The sequence below is a fragment of the Xiphophorus couchianus genome, chromosome 12, assembly GCF_001444195.1.
Source record: "Xiphophorus couchianus chromosome 12, X_couchianus-1.0, whole genome shotgun sequence".
NCBI classification, from domain to species: Eukaryota; Metazoa; Chordata; class Actinopteri; order Cyprinodontiformes; family Poeciliidae; genus Xiphophorus; species Xiphophorus couchianus.
The window spans coordinates 27,264,807-27,290,649 of NC_040239.1; the positions used below are offsets into that span (position 1 = coordinate 27,264,807).

Sequence of the window (25,843 nt, forward strand, 5' to 3'; positions counted from 1 at the left end):
AGGTATTGTCCCTTACAATTCAACGTTAAAGGCGTAATTTTGTTCAGGCAATATGTTGGACGAAAGCGGGTCCTGACGCTCAGCATTTTGAAAGCGTCGCGGTGAGAAGACACCTAGCATTAGCAGCCGGAGAGAGAGGAGGAGGAGGTTGGCATACTTCATTTAAAATATTTATTTCTAGCCAGCAAAGCATTATGTTTTAGTTGCAAATATTGTATAACTGGGGCTGAAAATTATTTATCTGTAGCAAAGTCACTCATTAATATCCTGGTTAGTTTCGAGTGTTTGTGCTGTGTAACCACTAGCTTGTCATGCTAGTCGGCTAATGACACCGTACAAACTGTTCCTTACATCAAATCATTAAGCTGGTGTCGCTGTAAAGTTTTTTCCGAGTCCATATCTAACACACTGTTTCACAGGCATAACCTTGTAGAGCAATTAGTTTCGCCTTAAACGTGTTAAGCATACGTTGGCTCACATACATATCGGTTATATATTTTATAGCTATGTTTACGTTTCCGCATGTTCAAACGTTTCGTCATAAGCTGTCATATCTCATGTTGGCAAGAGAAACGTGATATCAAGTTTATCAAGTGTTCACGTCTTGCTTTTTAGTGCAAGGTGCTGCGTTCACGCCACACGGAAAATACGTACACACACCGATTAGGTATAATAACTTGACCATCTGTGTGTTTGTTCCCTATTTGTTGCCAAATCAGTCTTGACACATACAGGCAAAGGGTCACTCAGTACCTGAGAGGGGCTGTGGTGTTAGCTGCAGATCCTGTAAGTTGCCAGGTGGAGCCTCCCTGGATCGGACTTTTTTGGTCATATTTCACGGATGCTCGACTTGATTGAGACCTTGGGAATGTGAAGGCTAGATCACTGTTTCAGGCTCATTTAAGCAGGATAACGACTCTGCAATGAGAGACAAAATTGTACTTGCTGACCAATTGGTTCCATCCCCTAGTATGTGGCATAAGGATGAGACCATCAGTGTTATTTCCTTTACCTGTCAGTGGTTAGAATGCTATGCATAGCTGGTGCGTGCAAATAATTTTTGGTATTTGTTTACAAAAGGTTAGGATGCTTATAAAAATAGCGCAATGCTGTTGAAGTTAATCAGCAAGACCCGTCTGATGTTGAAATCTGTCTCTGGTGTTTTGTATTCAACACTGAAACATTGTTGTTTTCTGTTTAATTGTTTTGTGGCTCGGTGGTTATCGCTTTCAAGCCGTGGGGTTAGGATTTTCCTACGGACCGCGAATGCGACGCGCTCCCTCCCTTTAAAGTGAGCATGCGCATGACATGTTGTAAACAATGAGGCTATTCCAGACCGTCTTGAGCTTTGTGTCTAAGTTTATCTGTGCAAAACCTAAGCGGTACTCCACACCTGTGAACCTCTGCAGCGAGATGTTCCTCGGTGAGTATAAGGACATTATTGCAGATGGATGCCATCGCTTAAACACGTGGATGTTTATCAGCATCATTTCCACGCATCAGATTTGTCCGAAAAACCCGTCTCGAATGACATACTTGGGCGTGACAGCATGCGAAAGTACAGTCCAATATTGACTCCCCGTTTTCAGCTCGCTAAGCAGTTGCATTCGTCCTTTTATTCAGCATTAATAATTTCCGCCGTAACAAAGCGAAGCGGTTTGACGTGAGCCGTGTGTTGGCTTTCATACGCTCTCGCTCCCCGGCTTCTTATCTCGAGCCTTCCTGTTAGCATCCTAGCCAGCTGAGGCTAGCCCAACTTTAGTGTCGTCTGTCCTTCTGAAATTATGTTCCGAGTGAAATTTTTACTGTTAGTACACATTTTTACGAGTGTTTCTTTAAAGTACTCCGTTAATAACCTTGCATTGAAATTAATTTGAATGATAGAAAGCTATTATGAATATTAAATACGTCCTACACAATGAAAAAGAAACACCTTTTTGTCGTTGGCTAGCATATTTTATCTCTTAAAAAGCCCCTTAATGTTAGAAAAAGTGATGAATTTCACATTTAAATTTAGGCAACATTTGAAAAGATTGGGTTAAAATAAGTTAGAGATGTCAATCCCTATGTCACGTTTTAGTTAGTTTATTTCCTAGATGTTGTGCACCTTCAGAGATACTCAAATTAAGTTATTTATAGCCTTATAATTTAATTTATACAAAAATGTTCAATTCTATAATTTTGTATTTGTTTTTTTGTATAATATGCATATTAAGACAGTGCCATATTTTTCTTTCTCACTGTTACTGAGGTTTTAAATTTCTTTATGCATAGAGATTCTCCAACCAGTCGACAAGAATGTGGAATTGGCTGATTTGATGCAATCTGTAATTATCAAGTCAGATATTTAAATAAAAAACAAAGTCAAATGACTCAATTTAATCTGCTGGATTTCCTTACGTAGAAACGTTTTAATCTACTTTGAATAATTAATTGTGCTTACTGTACTGTGTGATAACAAGGAACAACTGGAATGTACGTGTGGATAGAATTGATTTCTTTTCTTTTGTAAAGTGCCTTGACATTTGTTGTCAACTGGCACTATATAAATAGACTGTACTCAATTGTATTTATTGAATTATAACTAAGAACTGCAACACTTTTTCAGTACATCAGCTCATCCAACCAATTTTGATGCACTTTTTGAGCTTGATAAAAATCAGATAATGCTTCCGCACATATTTTTGGAGGAAAAAACAAACAAAAAACTGGAAATCTATGACAGCTGGGAAAAGCCTGATTGGTGCATCTCTTAATTCACTTTTTAGCACAGTGTTTATGAAAATTATGAATTGTAGTGATCATAGTTGCTTAGAGTGTGTGTTGCGTTCCAGGGAGCTGAAGAATGGAGGCGGTTCTGACCAGGCTGAGGGGGCTGAGCGCCGCCGAGCTGTCCGAAGAGTTCGTCAGAGCAGACCTAAAGTGTGGCCCCATCACATCGACGACCCGAGCCACCTACGAGAGGAAGCTAGCCCGAGTTCTGGCCGGACAAGAGGGAGCTGCTGCCGCTGAAACAGACAGCAGCTGTTCATCCCAGGTCACAGACGGCGCCGCCAGTTTCTCCAAACCTGCGGCAGGTGACACCTCAGCAGTTTCACTCGAGTCCGCTGCAGCCAACAGCAGCACCTCTCAGAGAAATGGTGAAGATTTAGACTTTGGATATGATGTGGGTCTAAACCCTCCCGATGAAGAGGAGATCTCAGGAAAGTCAGATTTTAACAGCTCGGCCGACTGCAGCAGCTCTCAGTTCAAAGCAGAAACCCCTTCAAAGCCAACACAAGTGTCTCCGACGTTTTATTATGGAGTCTGTCCGCTGTGGGAGGACGTGATGGCACGAACCGGTAAGATGGAGAACCTACTCTGCTGGGGTTCATGTAAATGTTCTTAACTGTTTCTCTTTGATGAAAAACAACACATTGTTTACTGATGGATTCTTCTTAGTATGCAAATAGCCGTTTGAATCTATCTATTTTTAACTGAGTCTGAAGTCCTTCTAAAGTTTATCCTGACTGTTTACCAATGACTGTTGTCAACTCCTCTGTTTTTTGTAATTTTTCTCCCTCAACATGTGCAACATTTTGTCTATTTTGAGCATTACATGGGTAGTTTTCTTTTCTCTATTTTTGCTTTAACTAAATCATTTTACTTTATATTAACTCATCACATTGTACTTTTATTACGTGATGAGTTAACTTCTTGTGGAGCATACAATTTAGCATTTTCAAAATTGCCTGAATAGGCTCACATTGCAGATGATTGGGGAGCAGGAGAGAGCAGAAAAGCTTTCAGGAAGCAACAGAACAGAAAGTGTGAGGTTGATCAGGACATTTGGCTCCTGTTCTTCCTGTCACCCTTCGTGACTTTTGATGTCGACCACGCACCAGGGACTTTGGAGTGGACGCATTTTGTCATGGTGCAATCGCAAACTTCATTTTCATTTTCTTATTGGGATTTTATGTGACAGATCAGCATAAATTTAGGAAATAGCTCTATTAGTTTTATAAATCAGGTAGATGAAAGATGCACTATTATAAAATCTGGTGACGGTTTCGGTAAATATTGTAAGTTAAGTAAACATGATGGAAACATTTGGGCCTAGAAGCACTCGGCAATGTAGTTATCACCGAACAGGGTTGAGTGTCTTTGTGTGTGTACTGCAGAGGGAGCACATGTTTACACGGATAAGAAAGACGCACTTCAGGCTGTAAAAACCATGAAGGGTGCACGCTTCAAAGCCTTTACCAGCCAGGAAGAGGCGGAGAGGTTCTCTAAGGGACTCTGTGACTACTGCCCATCTCCCAGCAAGTCCACACCCTGCATCTCGCCCATCAAACCCGGACTATTCGTCGGGAAAGGTGGGATTGTGTGCGTGGCGATCGGACCTGTCGCATTATATGAAAGACGAATAAAATCACAATTTTTAAAAAAAAATTTTGCCTGATCTTTGAATACTGGTGCTATTTTATTTAAACTTTTTTTGGCATGACAGAACACGTGGAGGTGGACACCATCAACAGGGAGAAGGCCAACAGTTTTAAAAGCCCGAGGAGTCAGGACCTGACAGCCAAACTCCGGAAAGCCGTGGAGAAGGGGGATGAGCAAGCCTTTGGCGAGCTCGTCTGGAGCAACCCGCGCTACCTGATCGGCTCGGGGGATAATCCCACTGTTGTCCAGGTGAGAGCAGGAAGTTAATATTCTCTGATGTTATTTAGTGTTCTGCTACATTCACACAGCAGGACTTGGTGCGAAATTACAGTCACACAGCAGCGCACCGTTTATGGAAAAAGTATTGGATTGAGCCATTTATGGATGGAGTTTAGAGTTAATCAGCAATAGGAGTAGATATTGTTGTTGGAACATAATAATAATAAGAAAGCTCAACTAATAGCAATGGGCTTTTGTGGAGCACTGACTGCAACTTCTGTAGAGAAGTCTGTTTGGATGTGCAGTCAGAGTTAGTGGTGGAATTGTGATGTGATGCGCTCCACACTTCTTTCATATTTTCTTAATCATAATCTCCAGCTTTTGTTTTTGTCCGGATTTACATTATTTTGATTTTTCCGATGCAAAAATTTTGATGTGTGTCTCACATCAGTGAAACAAAAGTCAGAAAGAATGCGGCAGTCAGATAAATTTCGGATAGGAAATAGATTTCGAATCTGAAATTTTGGGGGGGACAAAAAGATCGGAAGTGGGCCGCTTAAACTGCAGTGGAAAAATTGGATATGGGTCCCATTTGGAGGGGGGAAAAGTACATTTGAGTCACATTTGGAAGTTTCCCTAATTCTTTAGTAGATGCTAAAAAAAACGCTGTTGGGATTTGTGGTCAAATATTTCAGCTTGCATTTTATCAGATTTGGTTTTTTGTCTACATTTATTTGTGTGTTTTTTTATTTTTTATTTAGCATCAGTCTCTGCAGAACCTTTAGCTGATCTCTCTAACATAATGGTGTGACGGGGTCTGTGGTGCATTCATGGTCATCTCTTTCTAAGTCAACTCCAACCATCAGAACCGTTGAGTTGTTACCAACCTGTCAAACACTTGCAGCCGGTTTGCTGCTGAGGTTTTCTTGTATTCTTCCCCCAAATCTGAACTTTGATCAATTCTGGTGTCAGTATTATGCATACAGCCTGACTGAATTAAATTTAATTTAGGCAAACGGGACTCCAGAAAGTCCCCTATTGTCTATGCATTAGATAAAAAAGGAAGAATCTAACCGTGTTTGAAAAGGTCACACTTGCATTGATGAAAGCTTTTAGTCAGCCTCCTAAACCACAGCAAAAATGTGGAAGACCAAATGTGTCAGCTTTCTGTTGGATCAAGCTTTCCCCCCCCCGTGCAGGAGGGGCCGTTAGTCAGAAGAGGTGTTGGATTTAGCTGAGAAATCAAACTTTGCAATAATATCTGCTGAATATTCAAAGGCCAATTTCTTCTCTGTTTTTTTCTATTTTACTTAAACGTATTTGAGATGTTTTTATCAAAACCTTAAAATTTTTCACACCCAGTGGGTTATTTTTATTACACACACTATCCACATTGTGAAATATAGTTGTGGCAGGTCTATGTTGCTAGGGAAACTGGTCAAAGCTGATGAATAGGCTTGACCTAAATACAGGGCAATGCTAGAAAAGGAGAAAACCAGATGGAGCCTCCAAAACACTTGGAACCTTGGGATATGTTTCCCTTTCAGCAGAGCAACCTTAAACATAGACCCAGAGTTATAAAGCAACCTGTTTATTGTTTATTTTTAATTCAAAATGCAAAATAATAGGAAAAAGAAATTGTTATAGGTCCCAATAAAGGCTGCAGAGGTTTAGATCAAAACATGTTCATCTGTTTGAGACCCAGTCAAAGTTAAAATCTTGAGCTATTTTGCAAATATATATATATATATATATATATATATATGAGCAAAACTTTCCGGCTATAGCTGTTCGAAGTTAATGAGGACGTCCCATAAATGACATGCAGCTGTAATTTCAGCTAAAGGAGGTTCTATAAAGTAACTACTCATTGGGTGGGGCTGTGAGAGAGAGGCTAAATACAGATGGATGTTCTTACTAAAAATTGGAAACTATATATCCCTTTCGTTTTACTTCACAGCTATGAACTCAAAGAAATCCAGTCGTTTGCGGCTGTAACGTGAAAAAAGATTTTTAAAAATATAAAGTTTTTTTTTTGCAAGGCAGGCGAAGGGGATGAATCCACATTAGAATAAATCTGAATTAAACGCCCGACTTCCAGAGTGAAAGGGTATCCATTGCTACTAAACCTGATGACTCTTTGGTTGTAATTTTGAAGCCAAAGTTCCACAAACTCTGGAACGTCTCTTCTATTAATAGAGGAACCCAGTCCGGCCTGGAACCTTGACGTGTGTTGATGCGTAAACATCTTTTCCATTGTCAGCGCCAGCCTGCAGCAGCAACTTGCTTTCAGCCAGCATCAAGAAGAACATAGCCAGTGTTGGAGAATAAGAAAATACGCATTTTCTTTTCTAAAATGAGATGCCTTCCGTAAATCTAACCCCAATGAAGCTAAAACTAATAGGGATGTGTGATCCACTATATCACTTCCGATACCAATACAGATATCTGAGATGTAGTATTGGCTGATATGATCCGATACAGAAGAACAGTTTTGAATTGACTTGAAATGTTTCTTTTTAAATAAAAAACACAAATCTAAATGTACTGAATGAAAAATATGTTTATTACTGTGCACCAGCATAGCGCTCTTGAATACACCAATAGTGTCACAAACTGGTCAAACGTATAAAAACAACACAACTTCAGTTTGTTCAGTCAGCGAAAACTATTTTTGTATAGTTTTGGCTTAATTACTGCTGCACATTTTTCTACATTTTTTTTTCGCAAATGGCTTTTTTAAGTCTGTATACCTTAAACTAATATGTAAATTAACAATAATTTCAATAATTGATTCATCTGATGAATTGTTGCCTTTGTCTCTTGATTGCATAAATTCACTACATAGTGTCTCGATATGAGGCATTTCAACATAATGCTAACAATAATGGCAGTTTTGAGCCTTCATTCTTTAAAAATAAGCAGATGCTGACAAATTTGTAACTTCAGCTGGCCAAGTTGATTTCTGAGTATCATTTCTATACGTTATATTTTTTTTGTGCGTGTATTTTTTTTTTTTTCTACCGTCAGGAGGGCTGCCGGTACAATGTGATGCATGTGGCGGCCAAGGAGAACCAGGCGGGGATCGCTCAGCTGCTACTGGACACCCTGGAAAACCCCGAGTTCATGCGCCTCATGTACCCAGACGACCAGGAGGTCATGCTGCAGAAACGAATCCGCTACATTGTAGATCTTTACCTCAACACTCCAGATAAGGCTGTCAGTTTTAGCTCCATAACCTCAACCCCATTGACTTGTACGTCGTTTCGAGACGCATAAGGAGAGCTTTTCGTTTCTGCTTCAGAGCTTTGAAACGCCGCTCCACTTTGCCTGTAAGTTTGGATGTCCGGATGTGGTCAACGTGCTCTGCTCGCACCCCGACATCGAGAAGAACTGCAAGAACCGGGACGGCCAGAAGCCTTCTGACGTAAGGAGTTATAAACACTTCCTCATCTTGACAAACTCCTAGTCAATATTTACTGCGTTGTCACAAAGAAAGGCTTCATTAACATGTGAATGCACACAGTCAGAGCTGTCAGTCAGCTAGCTAGAGAACAACCATGCTTATTTTTATGTTGTGTGTGAGTAGCTGCAGAGGGTGTGACCTTTTTCAAATATGTTGGCAGTCACTGACTAAATAATGGAAGCTAATTATAGATGGGCAAATTGTTCTGACAACAGTGGCGTGTGCAGACTTGGCATCGCTCATTTGTTTTCCTTTCCTTCCACAGCTTATTTGTAGCAGGAAAAATAAAACTGCAGAAGTGAAACAGAGAATAAGTGACTACTTGGAGGGTAAGGATGACCTCTGTTTGTTCTTCCTTTTGCCTAATATGGAGTTGCATGTACCAAGAAGGAACAAGCTAATGAGGAATGTTACATCATGGAGTTTTGAATTTGATTTGGACTTTTTAAGTTATGTTAAGTACCAAAGCTATTTGTTCAAAGCTCATGGGGGTCAGCTGATTGATGATTGGCCGGTCGGAAGCTAAAGACGCTTTCTGTACATGAGCCCCAAAAGATCGAGCTAACACTCACAGTTCAGTGTGGAAGATGGAACTGATGGAAGACTAAAAGTTAGCTAGCTTACTATCAATGAGGAGACCCACACAGATCACTGTTTATTAGGGAATGTTTTCAGTCTTGGTTATCTCATAGCTAAGATACAGGTAATAAACACAGGTAGTGCTGTTAGAAAAGCTAACAGCACTACCATGCGATACTGGGGACCAATTTCAGATAACTTAGTCAAATCCAGTTAAACTGCAAAGCTACATAAGATAGACACTCTCTCTAGAAGACATGATAGGATGCTAACTCTGGTCTTTATTAATAATTAATAATCAGTCATGCTCTCAATATTTAAAGAAGCTATAGTCTCTCTTGTGAAAGTGTAAATTAGATATTCTGCAATTATTTTCACTCAAGGTTTGTATTGGTAAAAGCTTCCCAAAACCTTGAACATTTCATCATATTTGTACATTTCTGGATGACTATGACTTCTGACATTTTTATAGAGAAATTATTAATCTGTTTTCCTACTTGATGTGCATGGAAAATACATAATACCGCCCCTTTAAAATAAGAATCCTCTGGATTTTTTTTTTTTTTTTTTTTAATTCTGGGTTTTACAAATGACAGATGCTGCTTGTAGACTGGTACTGTCATGATTTTAGAACTTGGTGCTGGTGCATTTCCTAAATGGCCACCAGCTAAATACACCAACTCACATTCTTGTGGCAATCCACAACGTGACGGCACTCAGTTATCGCTTGAGCTGTTTGTCTGGAGTGAAAATGTTATCCAAATTTGACCCATGGCCACAAAAACCTATGTAAAGTTTATGTTGCGTTGCCTCACAGACCGCTGCTATATTCCCTTACTGAGGGCGACCGACAACACCTCTCTGCCCATCATCGGTGCTTCCTGGTCGCCAGAGTCCTCGGAGAGCCTCTCTCTGATCCAGCGACACACAAGGAGCCCCACAGATCCTTGGATGACGGTCACAGCCTTCGCCGGCCCACTTAGCCCATCTAAAGCAAGTTCACTACTCTGTAGCTTGGATGCTCTATCCCCAAAATTAACCACCGTCACCAGTTGTTGACAGCAACGTATCGTCATATCCTGCAGGCGGATGATTTTCGTCGGTCCTGGAAGACGCCACCAAGAGACCGGGCTGAGTTCTTCCACCACATTCTTAAATCCGACCCGGACAGAGGGGCTGAGAGGGTGGGCAGGTACGTCCTAAGCCTCACAGTCCTGACAATAGTGAGTAGAAGGTTTCTGCTGTCTTAACCACTGAGTAACTAATCAATAACTTCTTTGAATTCAGAGACCTGGCTCATGAGATGGGGCACCCCTGGGCTGAGTATTGGGGCTTCCTGGACTGTTTTGTGGATCTGTCCTCCTCCGAAGGGCTCCGTAAGCTGGAGGAGTATCTGAGCAAGAAGGATTTTAATCACCGGGCTCATGAAGGGGCGGGGCCAAACGAGACCAGCAACAGGTTCAAAACTCCCTCGCCAGGTAGGTGCCTTCTGTTTATTGAGAAGCTGCAAAGTCTTAGTTAGTGGAATAGAAAACAAATGAACTAGAGGTGCACTGATGAATCTGCATCGATTTCCTTAATTTTGGGAGATCGCGACAGACCGATATTTACACGAACCGAACTCATCCACCAATCTTATGTACCTCGGCAAAGATCTGAAAATCAGCCCACCAAGTCACGCCTTCGTGCGTGTGTGAGTAATGGTAGTCGCCCCACTGTTGTCAATTTAAGTGACTTTTGTCCCTATATTTAGCAACTTTTCAGACAAAAAAAATCTGTATCGGCTAAAACCTGAATCAGCAGATCGGGTTTATTAAAGATCGGTGATCAGCCAGAAAACAACAATCGGTGCACCTCTTGTTTTTACCCGAATAATCGTGTTGTGTGATTTTATCACAATAAATTAATCGTAATAAGCATTAAAAAAGATGATAAATGAATTGAATTGTGATTTATTGTTGTACTTGTCATGATAAATTTTATCGTTCTCACAGTAAATTTTAATGAATGATGTTTGTAGAACCTCTCCACTGTTTGTTCAATGAATATTAATACATTTTGAAGCATGATTAAATGTGCAATTTAGTGATTCAAATCATATTTTTTGTTACTGTTGTCCTAGAGAAGCATTTTACAAATGGAGATGCTTTTCAATAACAGTATTTATTTTTGTCAGCCATACATTTACCTAAAAAAAGAAGAAGTAGTAAATAGTTCTTGTTGTACTTTTTAATGTTATCACAACAGTTCCACAAAATATCGTGATAAAGCTTGTAAGTCCGTACGGCCCATTCCTAGAAATTGCCATAGGAAGTCATGGATTTGCATGCTTCTTTTGTAATTGGCTGCTTTCTTAATAAATCCATCTCGATTATTCTTTGTGTTCCAAGGCAAGCCCAAAAAATTCTGCAACTCCATTTCAGTCGGTGCCTTCCTAGATGAGGGTGACGACATCAGTCTGGAAGAGATAAAGAACCGTCAAAACGCGGCGCTCTCCAGCATCACCTCCTCCGCCGCGTCCAAAGACACCTTGAAGGGCGCCGTGGGCGGCCGGGAGTTCCACATTGCGCTGCGCCACCGCGGGGCCGACTTGATCGAGAACGCTGCCGAGCGGGACCTGCTGTGCTGCTGCGACGACGGCCTCCTGTCGCCTGGCGTCGTCTGCAAAAGCGAAGCGTGCGCCTCCTCGTCCTCGTCCAGGGATAGAACTCACAACGGAGAAAAGGCGTCCCCGCGCGGCTCTCCGTCCTCCTCCTGCATGCTGTCGCCCATCTCCAACCTGATGGCGGAGTTTGAGCGCATGTCGCTCCGCGAGCCCGCAGACAACCCCGCCGGCTACCTCGAGCGGCGGAGCGGCAGCAGGAACCGGCACAAGGACGGCCGCAACTCGTGCAGCTCCTTCTCGGCCACGGACCTCAGCTCGGGCCTGAACCGCCTGTCGCTCCGGCAGGACGGCAGGGACCGGGCGGAGAGCAGCGGGAGCGGTAGCAGCAGCGGTAGCTCAGACGAATACTTAACCGCCGAGGAGAGTCTGGAGTCGCTGGGGAGGACTAGAGGGTCAGCGTCTGGGGTGCGCAACTTCTGCGCGAGATCCAAGTCGTGGGACCACGGAGGCCGGGACCTGAGCAGCTCCGGCTCCTCAGGATCTTCGTATAAGTCTCTAGATAACTCCCACGAGTTCCTACCCAGGACCCCGCCGCACTTTAGGAGAGGACTTTTTATCGAGGGGTGAGTCGCGTCGCTTTCTTTTGCTGTTTTTACATCTTTAGCGACATCAAGAGGAAGTTAGTCATTTCATACTGTAGATTATTATTGCTTAAGTAAACCTCTAAAGCAGGGGTGTCCAAATGTTTCACCATGTTGGCCGAAACCATCAAGTTGAAAATGATTGTGGTCCACAAATACGCCAGTCGCAGTAAGTCAATTAATTGCATGATAAATTAAAATGAGCGTGATCACTTCCATTATGATGATTAATATTTGTTCACGGAGACTTCATAATTAATTTTATTTGTAGTTTTATTTATTACTTTTGGGTTGTTTTTTTTATTTGGTTATGTAAAATTTCTTGTAGTTGCGATGTGGGGTGTTCTGTACAAAATCAAGGTTTATTCACCTTTTGATAGTGCGATCTTACATCGTTATGCCATTAGTTGCAATAATTTCTGGGACAATTTATCATCCAGTAAAATCTGTTATTGTGGTAGGCCAGGCCTCAAAAGGTTATTAGTATTATTTGTTTTCTATTTTAATTTAAAAAGTTTTTACAAACTCTTTGCTTGAATGACTATAAACAAAACACAGTATGTAGACAAGGGAGCTGCAGATTATCGTAAAACTGAAACAAAATCTCTGAACAACGTTCTTAAAGACGATTACTTTACTATCTTTGGATTTTTTTTATTTTTATTTTTTATCGGTTGTTCATTTAAAAAAATCTTGCAATTTTTAGCCAAGTTTTCAGAATGGAAGCAACAAAAGTAGATGTTTGCTGTTCTGGTTACTATGAAACTGAATCAGCATGAAAAACGTCCTTCGTCTTGTATGCACAGCCTTATTTAAAAGAATAAGGGGCCCCTGGGTTGGAGTCAGCTTTGGTGCCCTATACCAAGAAAACAAAAATACAGTTCTCATCCAAACAATAATAAACAGGTCTACACATTTACAGGTACGAATTGATGGTTGGTCTGTTTAAAACATATGGCAGATGGTCCCAAAAAGATCATTTTCAAAGATTTGAGTGCAGATTGAACTAATAAAAACCAAACTTTATTAAACAAAAAAACACATGCAAAATGAGTCCATGAGTTTAATGTAATGTTTGTAAAACATACACAATATATACAAAAAAACAAAACATTTCTTTAGGCCGCCCACAAAACTCGTGGCCCTGGGCTGCTGCCCCTATAAGCCCCTTCTAAGGTCTGGCTCAGCTTCAATCTTCCACTATTAGATTTTAAAATTTCCTTCTTTTTTTTGAAAGGCAGAGAACATTTTTCTCTAAGACTATTTTCTTTATAAACTATTTATTTGTGCCACAAATGGCCCCTCGGCCACACTTTGGACACCCTTGCTCTAAAGGCAACAGCTAAAGCTTCATATTTTGGGTCCTGTTGAGTCTAGCGTGAAGCAGCAGCAGCTTCTACTCCAGCTTTCCTTCCACAGCAGGTCATGACAGGTGGGGAAAGAGTGTTTTGATAACAATGCAGCTGATGAATCCTGCGTGCTTTAACAGTGACTCGCCCACTAAGCTGGACAGCGAGGTCATGTCAGCGTTGCGGGACGCTGATATCGATCCACAGAAGTATCCCAGTGTGCATAAGTGGAAGAGCACAATGAAGTCGTACTCTCCATCAGACATGCAGAGGTCAGTGGGTCGGCAGTCTTTTTCTTTCTTTTTTTTTTTTTTTTTGCGCTTTCAGTATCTGATGACTTCAGATTGTAATATATATATATATTATATATGATCCTAACCACTCCTAAACTCTTATTGAAGAGTACTGTTTTCACAATCTTAATCTGCGAATATTTCCAGTCACACCAGTTGGACTCCTTCCAACACCCAAAGGCACTGCCTGAATATCTGCAGGATTACGTAGTCTTCAGTGTCTTCTGAAACTATTCACATGGGAATTTTTTCACATGTTGTTGTTCAGCAAGCACAGAGTTCAGCGTGTTTTATTGGGATTTCATTTTATAGACCAGCATGTTGTGAAGTAGAAGGAAATAAAAATGATGCACTGAAAGGATTAATCGTGATTAGTCGATTACTGAAATAATTGACTAATTTAGTAATCGATTAATCGTTAACTGGAGTATACAGACTTTTAAAAAAGGCCATTTGCTGACAGAACAACATACTCGGAGCAGTAATTAAGCTAAAACGAAAAATATATATATAAACACCTAGCATTTTTGATAAACCTTTGTTTATAAATATGTTCTACCCAGATTTTTTAGTGCCATGTTTAGATTCACCTTGTTTAGATTCTGTAAATAAATGAATACATAAATAAAAATCTTCTGTTAAGCATCTTTCGCTCTGCATTTATGATTTTTGTTGAGCAAAAAAAGTATCGACAGATCAGCGCCGCACTGTATTGATTAATTAATTCACGGGTTGATCGATTTTTTTTGTTGTTGTCAGATGTAGTGTAGAGTACGCCACAAATGATCGAGCGTACACTAAAGAGACGCTGCTATTGCTTTTTAGGCAATACAATTTCTCAGTTGAATTTTTTATTTGCATGTTTTTATGTATTTTTAATATACAAAAGCGGCTTAAGTTCATAAATGAAAAATCTGGAGCATATTCTCTCTTTTTTTTGTCTGATTAGTCGATTAATCGTCAGAATAATCAATACAATTCTCAATTACTAAAATACTAGTCGGCTACAGCCCTACTTCCTGTTGAAGGATGGAACCGCATAATAAGGATAGTGTTCTGGAAATTACTTTTTTTTTTTAATGTACATCAAACCAGATTTACTGGTTTTATGTTTAATTGTTTTTCTAGCAACAGGAGCTTGGCCCAAACTCGTTTAGTTTTCAGGCGTTGGATTGAACAGTACTCTGTGATTTTTAAACTGTAGGAGACTGTTTTAGATGCAGATGCATGCCACGTTACTTACTTTTGAACAGGCGATACAGGAAAGCCTAACCTAACCTGTGTTGTGTTTGGTGCATAGCTGGCCAAGCCCTGCCGTGAAACCCCGACTCAGGATGCAGCAGCAGCAGCAGCAGACCCCCGGTTCCCCCGGCAGCGGCCTGATGTCTCCCACCGGTCGCTTTAGTCCGGTGCGCCACGCTGCCTCGCCAGACTTTAGTCCCAGCCGGTACAGCCCTGCCAACGTCAGCTACATCCAACGCCTCCGCTGCAAGCACCTGAGTGAGCCACTATTCTAAACTGCCCCACCCGCCTCTCTCTTCCTCACTTCTACCAACACACACACACACACACACACCCTCCACCCCAGCTACACCCAGGTCACAACACCCAGAGCTCAGAAACCACCAAACTTGACAGAAATATGCACAAGTGTCTGGAAGATTTGTATCAATGATGTATGGTACTACTAATGTAAAGCAGGAATTCTCATCAACATTAGACTGTAAAAAAAAAAAAAAAAAAAAAAAATGGAGCATCTGAAATGTTTGTTGACGTACTGTAAGGATGTGGAACTATGTGGAAATTCATGAAAACGTGTTCGTGGCAACTGTGAAAACACCTCTGATCATAGCCGGAGTCGACTTTTTTCTGTTTTTCTTTTTTTTTTTTTTTTATAATATTGTGAACACATGCCACACTTCTCCCCCCTTCCAAAAAAAAAAAAAAGTTCAGCCGGTCACTTAAAAAAACAACAGCCCACAGCCGTCAGGATTCTGTCACCGAACAATGTCGTGGAAAATAGTAAAACGAGTAAAAAAAATTGTCAATATTTTAAATATTTTTTTGTATGTTGGTCAGTAGCACAAAAAATAAGAAATGTTTTTATTAATGGTGTTTAAAACTGCCATTTCCTGTGTTGTTCCTCAGTTCAGGAATCGCCTTAATTTTCTGAAGTGATTGATCCGTTGTGTCGGTTTAGACTCACTTTAGCTCGTACATGAAACGTATGAGGAGACAAAAGGAGAGAAAAAAGTGGAGATCTTCCATATTTTTGTGTTGATCTGTAGTAAAAATTAGCATTTTTTTCATGTCTACCAGATGGCTCCAATATGTTTTGACATTCTGCATCCCATTAAGGGCAGCCTTAAACAGTGCCATTTCCTGTTTGGTTTTTTCCATGTCATAAGCATGTCCTTCAGTGCATAATTGGCACTAACCAACCATAAGTCGGGTTTAATTTGTTTTTTTCCTATCCGGAGATCAGATTTAAAGCTGATTTAATAGGATGGGGATTTTTTGTTGGTTTTTGTTTTGAGCACTAGAGGGCAGTGTGACCCAACACCACCATCCACACTTGTTTAATATCTTGAGGATCCATTTGAGATAACATGTCAACTAAGCAGAAGCTGCCTTATGTGACTAGATGAGTTGCATCCAGTATTTATATCTGTTCTAACGATGCAAAAAAAAAAAATAATAATAATAATTTGACTCCTTGTGGGGGGGGAGCAACTTTAATCAACCAAGCTGTGTGCCAGGAGTCTTGTTCTGACTCAAAGTGGCTTACCGCGTATTCATGTTACATGTTAAGGTTTTTCAGAACTAGCTGAGTCAGTTATGTTTAGATGAAGGTTGGAAAAAAAAAAAAATTTCCAAATTGACACCATCCTTACTCAAGTTGAGAGCAACAAACGTTCTGAATGTATTTTTCTAACCTTTTGTCTAAGAGCACAATCCACTTCACCAAGAAGATTGTATCGTCATTCTCGTGCTCTTAGGTGATGAGATCGAGTTCTGGTCTCTGAATGTTAATGAATGTGGAACTTTGCAAAAGTGCACCTAAAAAAAAAAGCTGATTTGAACATGCTTCTTGTGCTTTTAGCATTCTGTATTTTTATTAAAATAAACTTTCATGTTTTTGTTTTCATCTAATCAATAAACCTTCACTCCCACCTTCCCTGCCGTTGAGTGTTCCATGCTTTTTTTTTTTTTAATTTTCTGCTTAATGTTTCATTTCTGGCCCGGGGAAAGAAAACGCAGCAAGAACCCAGAGACGTTTTAAACTCTTTATTTACCACAATACAACAAATATACCTTCAAACTTAATTAAATGCAATATGTTAAGCTGACGACTTGAAATGCATTGACTGCTAGATAAATAGAGCCTTTTTGGTGTAAAAATCTGTCACTTCTGTAAAAGTCAATTACATTCAGCAGGAGTTGCTATGCAGCCGATTCTCACTTCTCTTGGCGATGGCGTTGAAGTAATCGCAGCAGCACAGTCTCGTATCATGATGCTAGGTTGGTTATAAAATGAATTCATCAAAAGTTTCTTTTCAAGACACTTGAGGAGGAAAAATAATTTTAAAAAAAACAACTGAGATTTAACCCTGAAACCTTTTCAACTTTTTTTTTTTCCCCCATTAAAGCTGCTTTGTGCTGAGATTTTAGGTCCGTGTCAGTTTGTCTGGAGGCATGAATCCCACGTCTCCCAGGGTCCTGAGGGCCACCCTGCCGCTCGGGCGGATGGTGAGCCAGGTGATGCTGCCGTTGTTCAGGCCCATGCGCAGCCAGCCCTCAGGGGGGAACTGCAGCGCTCTGAGTGGGGAGAAAGATAAGTGATTACAACTGGAAATTTACATGTGCAGGTTTTAGAAATGCTGCGTTGAGTTTCATCTGCTTATAAGAAACATTTAACTGATTCTCACTAAAGGTTTTTCAGCAAACTAAGTAAAATATTAACTAGATCTCTACCATTGTGATGAAGTTGTTGTCTGTACTGAAAGATTTTCCAGACAATGTTTTTTTTAATTGGATATTCACTTAAGATGGAAATCTAGTCCCTGCACATTTTTCCAGAAGCTTTCTGGGCATTTGAGTACAAAACATTTGGTAAAGTTCTGATCTGTACGTTTGACAAATCAAAGAAAACAGTATTCAAGACAGTTTATAACATGGTCATGTGTATTTTTAACTTCACTGCCTTTTGAGACACAGATCAATTCAGATCAGCTGTATTTATAAATCTGACACTTGAACTTTATAAATCTGGACTGATTATCCCACACTTAGCAGATTCTCTGAAACATGGTTTGTGATCTACGATACATTTATTTTGTTTCTAAAGAAATATTTTGTTTGGCATCTAGTACATAGTAGGTAACTAGAAAATGTCTGAAAAAATGTAAATGTGGTCTGCCAAAAGTGTGCGCATCAAACCAGGGTTCTGATGGTAAAAAATTAGTAACAATGCTAAGGTTAGCTAAAATGTAGTGAATATCATATGAGGTATCAATAGCATGTTGACCAACATGGACTTACTCGATACAGTATGCTAAATATAACTAATATAGCAAAAATGAGCTAAAATGCTTTTTTAGACAGTAGGGCTAATGTTAGCTTGAGGGCTATCACTACCATGTAGAGCGAGTAGCATGTTGGCGCTATCAGTAGAATGTGGGTTCTCACCAGCATGCTGACCAACAATGACATACTGCATGTCGGTAAGTCTAACTGTTATATAAAAATTAGCTAAAATGGTAATTTTAGCTTAAATGCTACCTGTAGTGTGAGGGCTATCACACTACCATTAAAATGTGTTAATACTGTAGTATAATTATAGTATCTAATGTAGCATAATCATAATATACGAATAGTAAATAATGTAGTATATTAGTATAATGTAGAATAACTACAGTAAATGATGTATGATTATCGTTAAAAATAACTTTATAAAAGTTGGTTCACAGCTATTGCCATGTCCCAGCCCGTTTTTCATTGGCTGTTGCCAACACGCAGTTGGGTAGGTTATGGCGACCCCCAAGGTTTTATGTGACAAAATCTCCCTCCTTGTTTTTTCTGAGTAATGAGTAAACATTTGGAAGAACATGAAAATGTATGCAACTGATGAAAAATAATTATTTGGGGGGTGGGGGGACACAACAAAACAGCAGTGTAGTGTGTTGGACAGTGGTTAGCCAAGCAAAAAGCTGCAAAACCAAACTGTGGTTTGAGTTGAGCCGCCGCCGCCACAAACCTGCAGACAAAATAACGGATGACATTGGCATGACACACGATGATCTCATAGCTGTCCTCTTTCTGCTTGGGGTCAGCCCGGTGGATGTAGCGGCGGAAGGCTGCCTCAATGCGAGCTCCGTCTTCGTGGTACTGCTAGAGGACGGTAAAGAGGTTGAGAGCCAGCTTTGTCACATGAGAGGGTTCAGTCTGAACCCCATCGTTCTGGGCTAAAATCATTACATGGTGCTAGCTGCTGTGTACTGCCAGGAATGGGTGAAAGGTTTCCTTCCAAAGTCAGATCCATTGCCTGAAAAAGCCTTGTGGGAGAAGGCTATACAAGCTGCTCACTGTGTTTCTATAAATGTGGCCAAACTTACTTTAAGGATTCTTTGAGATTACTTCTCAAAATCTAGACATTAAAAACAGTTAATGTTATTATGAGTACCAAAGTATTCAGAACTGGAAGGTTAAAACTGTTTTTTTGGCCTAAGCTGAAGAAAAGCAATTCACTGTACAATAAACCATGTCACATTTGTCAATTGATTGGAAAACCCGACCAAGCAATTAAACCGGTACCTTTGTGCCCATTTCCACCGATATGCCAACCGTTTAAGTGCTTTCTTACTGACTTTGTGGGTCTACCACTGAGGTCAAAGGCAGGAAATGTGTGCTTACTAACTGTGACATGTTTAAGCACTTGTCGTCCAGCTGCTTGCCTGATACAAAACGTTACCTCTAGATCAGTGCTATTAACTTGGGTTTTGGTCATTTTGTTTTGGGCCCTCTAGCAGTTCTAGAGGATGTGTGGCACAGGCGCTGCTTACTGTGAATCTGGCAAAGTGTGAGTTCGCTAAGGCAACAGTCACTTATCTGGGTAAAGTGGTGAGTCAAGACCAGGTCTGAGCCATACACCATTTCCCATCTCCATCAATGAAAAAGGCAGAGATCAGAGATCCACAGTTCAGGCAGGAGAATCTATTAACAAGCACTCTAAAAATCTGACCTTTATGGACAAATGACGAGCTTGCTTTTATGACATGGAAAGCTAAAGGAAGTCTTGTTTGCAGTTTCAAACAAGCAATGTGTTTAACCCGGCACACATGTGGAAGAAGGTGTAGTGGTGGCATGAGACCAAACTAGCACTTTTAGGGGCTACATGCACATCACTTGCTCAGTTGATGAGAAGATGAATCAGGCAGAATACAGGACGATTCTGTAAGAAAACCTGACTTTAAAATACTTAAAGCAATACAGTCAGATCAAAGCACACTGAGGAGTGACAAAGTCCAATCATAAATCCATCCGTATCTGTGACAAGACTATGGAAATGATCTGATCTTCAGACTTTATTTAACCTTACTCTTTGCCGTGTTGCAAAGAGTAAGCAACTATTTCATGCTGTGAGTGTCAAGTACTGGCAGTATTCTGCAAAGCATTAACTCATAGTGCAAAGTGACAAAATGTGACAGCTCCAGGAAGTATCAGTGCATTTTAAATCCACAAACACCAATCAATGGATCATCTCTTATCCAACATCAGGCCTTTGGAAGTTAACTCTTTTCCCACCCCATCCCTGCAGCAGTGCACTGATATATCGCTAGTAGAGTAAACAAGTGACATCTGCTCACAAACAGGCAGCACAGAGTGACTTTAACAAAAGGAAACAACAACATCGAGCTGACAGTCGATTCCACGGCCAGAGTTTGAGAGTTTTCACTCACCACAGCGTCAGGCTTCCAGTGGGTGACCGGAGGAACTGGTTCCACAGGAGCTCCCTCTCTCAGCAGGTCACAGCTCACCAGATCCACACCTACATTTGGTTAGGGGAAGAAAAACAAAAAACTAAATTGCATAGCATTTGCATTACATTCTGTCCTCGAATGACAGCATGAAGCTTCTGTGGACTGGTTGACCTCTGAACTACCTGGGATGTATTTGCTGATGATGTGTGCAGTCTCGGTTGCCCTGGTCATGCTGGAGTGGATCAGAACGTCGTAATTTAAACCCAACGCTGCCAACCTCTGACCCGTCAACTCGGCCTGCTCACGGCCTGAGAAAAAGGGAGGGAGACGTAAAGCCGGGCGGAGAAATGAACGGACTGCACGCTAAATCAAGACGTTAGGTGACTGTTAAGACCTAGTGGGGTGAGGACCCTCTCCGTGTCGCCGTTTCCACTCAGGTTATACTGGGAATGCCTGATGAGGAGAATGTGGCGCGTTGCTTTGGGCTTGCTGTTGTCCTGCTCAGAGCTGGGGTCTTCTGTTACGCTCTCCCTCTTCCTCCCGTTGGACAGAACAGACGGATCTCTCCTGACAAAGAGGTGATTTTGAGATTAGGGGAAGCTTAGCGTAAAGGGAAAGAAAACATCGTTGACCCAACAATCGTCGAAGATCATGAGGAGAATCTCTTAATATGGCCTGACAAATCCCTACACTAAACTGGACTTAAACTGTTGCCCTTTAAATTGACTTGCATGTCACTGACAATCCATCTCCTGGATTAACAAACGCTCTAACCCAATTCTTGTGATCATGACCAGAAGTTCTCCAGAAGTGTCCATCTGATATGACAAAAATTTATGGATTGAATAACTAACACGCACAGAATGACGCACTGCTACCTTGTTTGCGTTTGAAGAACCGAATGCCTTTACGCAGGCGACACAGAGTTCAAACAGATACGGCGTGTTGAAAGATATTTCAGAGATGTCGGTGAACTCAAGCTTATATATGCCTCTTCCTTGGAACAGAGGCATATATACGCAGGATGTTTTGATAGCACACACACACAAACGACAGATCTCACCAGACCGACTTGTTTCATTAGAGGAAGTAGTAAGTACATTCCATCCAACGCTTCTCTGTGAAGCTCTTGCCAAGTTGTCTTTACTCTATCTAGGGTATTTGCATACTGTCTGTTATACTAAACACAACTAATGTATTTGACCTGCAGAGAATGTAATGGAAACATCTGGATATCTGGTTGCATAGCTGATTAATGCATATTTATCGCCATTACTGCTCTTAGGTAAATGACCTATGGTATCCATGGCTATCCTCTCATAAGGAACAGTCATTATTGGTAAAGTCTGCAACTGGGCATGGTCTGAAACTGTAGTGGCTACTAAATGACAGTCATGGCATGCTTTGCAGTATTCAGCGACATCTTTATATAACCCTGGCCAATAAAAACTCAGGATTACTGAACAGTATTCTTTTGGCACCACAAATCCGGGTTCATCAATGTCTGCTAGATACAAACGTTTATCCTTTTTAATGAAAGGTTCTCCAGCTAAACTTTTTAACTCTACGGTACTTTCTTTTTCACCCTCTTCTTTGTGTGCTTTGTTAAAGAGATGTTTCAAAGGAGGATTGTTTTCCTGATTCTCTTTAAAGTTATTAGGGAGATCAATGGGGGGAGTTAATGGCAAGGCAGGTTCAGCAAGTTCTGAACTGCTTTTGTTCTCCTGTCTACATTGTTGTTTTGATTCTCTAACTTTACTTCCTCCTTCATATAAATCATCATCTGCATCCGGCAGGGGTTCTAATCCCTTTTTCATTGAACGAGTGAGGACAGCACAGGAATATGCATCAGAGTTTTCTTGAACCAAACTGTCTAAGATTAGTAAATCTTCCCCTAAGATAATGTCATATGCTAATTGATTCAAAATTTCAACAGTCTTTGCCATTTATTATCACATCCACCACATGCTTGTGGAATCAAACCATCAGAAAGTTCATAATTACGATCTTTGGAAGGTGCCACACATAACTCTGCTGACCTAGATTTTCTTAAAGGACATAAGGAAGCTTTGTGACCAGGCTGCTGACAATAATAACAAATGAGGTTACACTTTAGGCTGTATTGTACAGGTTTCTTGCCACCCCTTATGTCCAAGTTGTCAACATTAGTTGCACCTGGAGGTTTTACCTCCACAAACCTTGGTCTCGACTTTGAAGGTTCTCTGTGAGCAGCCAGGTAGCGTTCAGTCAGATCTGCAGAGTCCCCTCCTGTCTTTAGCTTGTTCTCCTTCGCCCGTGTGCGGATGTCTGATTGAAGCATACGTAGATACTGCTCCAAGATGATGGTTTCCCCAATCTCTTCTTTACTCCGACTGTCAAGCCACATCCATCTCTTATAGAGTCCCTTTATCCAACTGTAGATTCCACGTACACTTTCCCCCACTGGTATAATGGTGCTTCTTGACCTGATATTTGTAGGTCTTCTCTGACACATTAAGCTTGGATAACACTGCAGCTTTAACAGCATCATAAGAGTCAGACTGTTCTTCATTCATTCCAGCATAGGCCTCAAGAGCTCTCCCCGTCAATAATGTGACCACTCCAGCAGCCCTCCCATCTGTCCTCCTGCTACATCCAGCAGTCGGACTAAAAACTCGCCTCCTCCATTTTCACCGGCCAATCACCTCACCCTTCCAGAGCGAGGGGAAAAAGCAAACAAAAATAACTTTCACATACACAATGTAAACACTAACAATTATTTATCAAAAATGTCAGGCAAACATTTAATGTATGCAAAATATATGATTTTATTTCTTTTAACTACTTTAAGCTTTAGCCAATCAAACTCCGGCTCTTCTCACTGCTCTTTCCATTAAAGAGCCAGGCTTGAAGCGGGCCTCTCCCAAGATGGCTGCCACTAAACACATGCGACATTTCAACCACACACAAAAGGTTCGTAATGCTCACTCCAGAACTACGGTTAGAGAAAAACACAGTGCTTCTTAACACCGACTTGTCTAGGTTTTTTCTACACTGTTGCTCTTAAACTTGTTTTTCAGTTTGGTTTCGCTCCTTAATCGGGTCTTTTCTGATGAGACAATTGAAACTCAGCAGTTGGAATCAATGAGGTCGTCTCATAATTTGTTTTACATTATCACTACCTGTTAAAAGAATCGTACTACAGTATTAGAGATAAAGCAAAACAAAAATGACATCACAAATGCCCTACCTGGCATTTGACAATTTCCAACATCACACATTTAGGCTCTCATTATTACCAGCCTTTCAAAAGCTTAGGTATAAACCATTTTAACATTGAACATGTTGTAGATATTAAAGGAACAGCAGTAGGCTGGTTTAAATAGTGTCTGTTAGACAGATTCCAGTTTGTTCATGTGAACGGTAAATCATCATTACACTCCAGGGTTACTTGTGGAGTACCACAGGGCTCTGTGCTTGGACCAATTATTTTTAGTAAATGTATCTTCTTGTACATTGTGAAATTTGACAGTATACAGATAAAAACTGCTTTGATTTAATTGATCTTCTATTTATGTAGCCGTCCAGAGGGTCACATAAAAAGCTACGGCGGACCGGATTTGGCCCCTGGGGCCTCGAGTTTGACATGTGATAAATAGACTGAACTGAAATTGAATTAAATAAAAGTGGTGTGGCAGATAATGGCATCAGAGTATATGTCCACCCCACATTTTTCAGCACACTGCAGGTCAGCTGGCTGAAAAAAAGCCTGTTAAACTAAACTAACAAAATAAATAATTCAGGTTGGAAAATAAACAAGATGTGAAAATTGACCGCTTTTATTAAGGTGAGTACTTTAAAACTTCAGCTGGTACGCAACAAGCAGCACAACCTGCTAAGCAGCTGACTGCAACCCAGCTAAGTAGCCAAGTTATTAAACCTATTGAATTTATGTATTATTACAAGCAAAAGGGATGAACTGATCAGTAAACACATTAGGTAGAAAATTAGTACTAAATTCCTTAGTTGTTTTGTCTGCAATTCCCTTAATCAACTGTGCAGTTTTAAAGAAAACATGTTAATGTTTTACATCCCTGCTTCCCATTTTAGTGTAAACATCAAAGCGGAACTGTCCATGACTAATTAGGAGAACCAGACTGTCGTGAAGGAGCAGAAGAACCTACTTGTCCCAGTTGAAGTCCCAGCCAGGTCCGGTCGCGGCTGGTGTGTGGTTTACCGGGGTCCGAGCTGGCTGCGCCGCGTGCAGGACGGCAAATCTCCGGCTCGCTCCCTCTCCGCGGTGCTCCCCGAAGTACCCGCGGGAGTCGGCGGCTGCAGCCGCGAACACGACGGCAGCAGAGCCTCCGGCGAAGCCGCAAATCAGTTGAAAAGTTTTACGGTACGACATGCCGCCGCCGAACAGGCCGAATAATGTGGGCTAATTAGCTGGACTTTAACGGGTCTGCTGTAAATACAACACGACGCTGTTTACTTACTTTAGCTGGAAAGGCGTTTAGCTGTTAATTTAAACTCAAACGATGTGGATAAAAACAGCCGCTGTGCGAAAACAATGTAAAATGGGCGAATTCACCCCACTGAGATAAAGTGAGTGAACGCAAGCTAATCAAAGCAGCGCCTACAAATAATACGGTGGCCCGTATGAGCCATAAAGGTTTCATTTCCGTTATTTTTGTCATATCTTATTCCTTGTCACAAGAGGGCGCTCTTGTACTTGTTAAAGCAGTAGAAACACATTGACAGGGAGTAAATTTACTGTGGAACCAATATACACTGCTCAAAAAAATAAAGGGAACACTTAAACAGGTGTTTAACACTTAAAGTGTTCCCTTTATTTTTTTGAGGAGTATAGTTCTTCTTCGACGGTGGTTTCCAGTTTTACCCGTGGCATCTAACAGAAATGAGTGGGGGTTTTTTACAAAAAGGTTTGAGGTTTTCGATTTCTAAAACTTAGAAATTTCTTCTTTGGAAAAACATTAGTTGAGCAAAAAAATTAGTATGTTTTAGAAGTTGAAAACAAAATTCAGGTATCAGGAAAATAAATCTTTGAAAAGAAGAATTTCAGTTTGAGAAGTCAAAAATTTGCTTGTTACAAAAATATTTCTTTGAGAAATACATTTTCAGGTTTAAAAGTACAAAATCTGCTCGACAAAACTCTGAAATTTTTGAGGAGAATAAAGCATAAAATAGCATAAATCTGCTCGAAAAACAGACAAATTTATTGGAATTTTCTTTTGTTCAAAAATTTTTTCAGTTTGAAAAATAAAGTAAACATACTAAAACAACTCA

The 25,843-nt window shown here is 40.7% G+C and overlaps 3 protein-coding genes across 6 annotated transcripts in view; 2 read left to right on the plus strand and 1 right to left on the minus strand.

The window, feature by feature from the left end:
- The first annotated feature begins 62 nt into the window (after window positions 1–62).
- ankle2 (ankyrin repeat and LEM domain containing 2) lies at window positions 63–16,761 on the plus strand. Of its 2 annotated transcripts, none has more exons than XM_028033139.1 (13): window positions 63–147; window positions 2,835–3,341; window positions 4,161–4,355; window positions 4,490–4,674; window positions 7,675–7,863; window positions 7,949–8,071; window positions 8,376–8,439; window positions 9,507–9,682; window positions 9,775–9,881; window positions 9,977–10,167; window positions 11,080–11,917; window positions 13,425–13,556; window positions 14,878–16,761. In XM_028033139.1, exons 2-13 carry the CDS (start codon window positions 2,846–2,848, stop codon window positions 15,092–15,094), a joined length of 2,913 nt encoding a protein of 970 aa, XP_027888940.1. In that variant the 5' UTR covers window positions 63–147; window positions 2,835–2,845; the 3' UTR covers window positions 15,095–16,761. The 2 variants fall into 2 exon arrangements, with proteins under 2 accessions (XP_027888940.1, XP_027888939.1); XM_028033138.1 differs by lacking the exon at window positions 63–147 and adding an exon at window positions 784–1,423.
- Window positions 16,762–16,850: 89 nt separating this feature from the next.
- pgam5 (PGAM family member 5, serine/threonine protein phosphatase, mitochondrial) lies at window positions 16,851–25,198 on the minus strand. Of its 2 annotated transcripts, none has more exons than XM_028033163.1 (6): window positions 24,721–25,198; window positions 20,952–21,124; window positions 20,740–20,865; window positions 20,537–20,625; window positions 18,835–18,965; window positions 16,851–17,396 (listed from the first exon to the last, which is right to left on the minus strand). In XM_028033163.1, the coding sequence occupies exons 1-6, from the start codon at window positions 24,942–24,944 to the stop codon at window positions 17,246–17,248; spliced, it is 894 nt and encodes a 297-aa protein (XP_027888964.1). In that variant the 5' UTR covers window positions 24,945–25,198; the 3' UTR covers window positions 16,851–17,245. The 2 variants fall into 2 exon arrangements, with proteins under 2 accessions (XP_027888964.1, XP_027888963.1); XM_028033162.1 differs by having other exon boundaries at window positions 18,835–18,968.
- zdhhc8b (zDHHC palmitoyltransferase 8b) overlaps window positions 24,806–25,843 on the plus strand; it is an 81,737-nt gene continuing 80,699 nt past the window's right edge. For both annotated transcript variants that reach the window (XM_028033147.1, XM_028033146.1), the window contains exon 1: window positions 24,806–24,935. The gene's annotated coding sequence lies outside the window, so the exon portion shown is untranslated. The remainder of the gene's footprint in view (window positions 24,936–25,843) is intronic.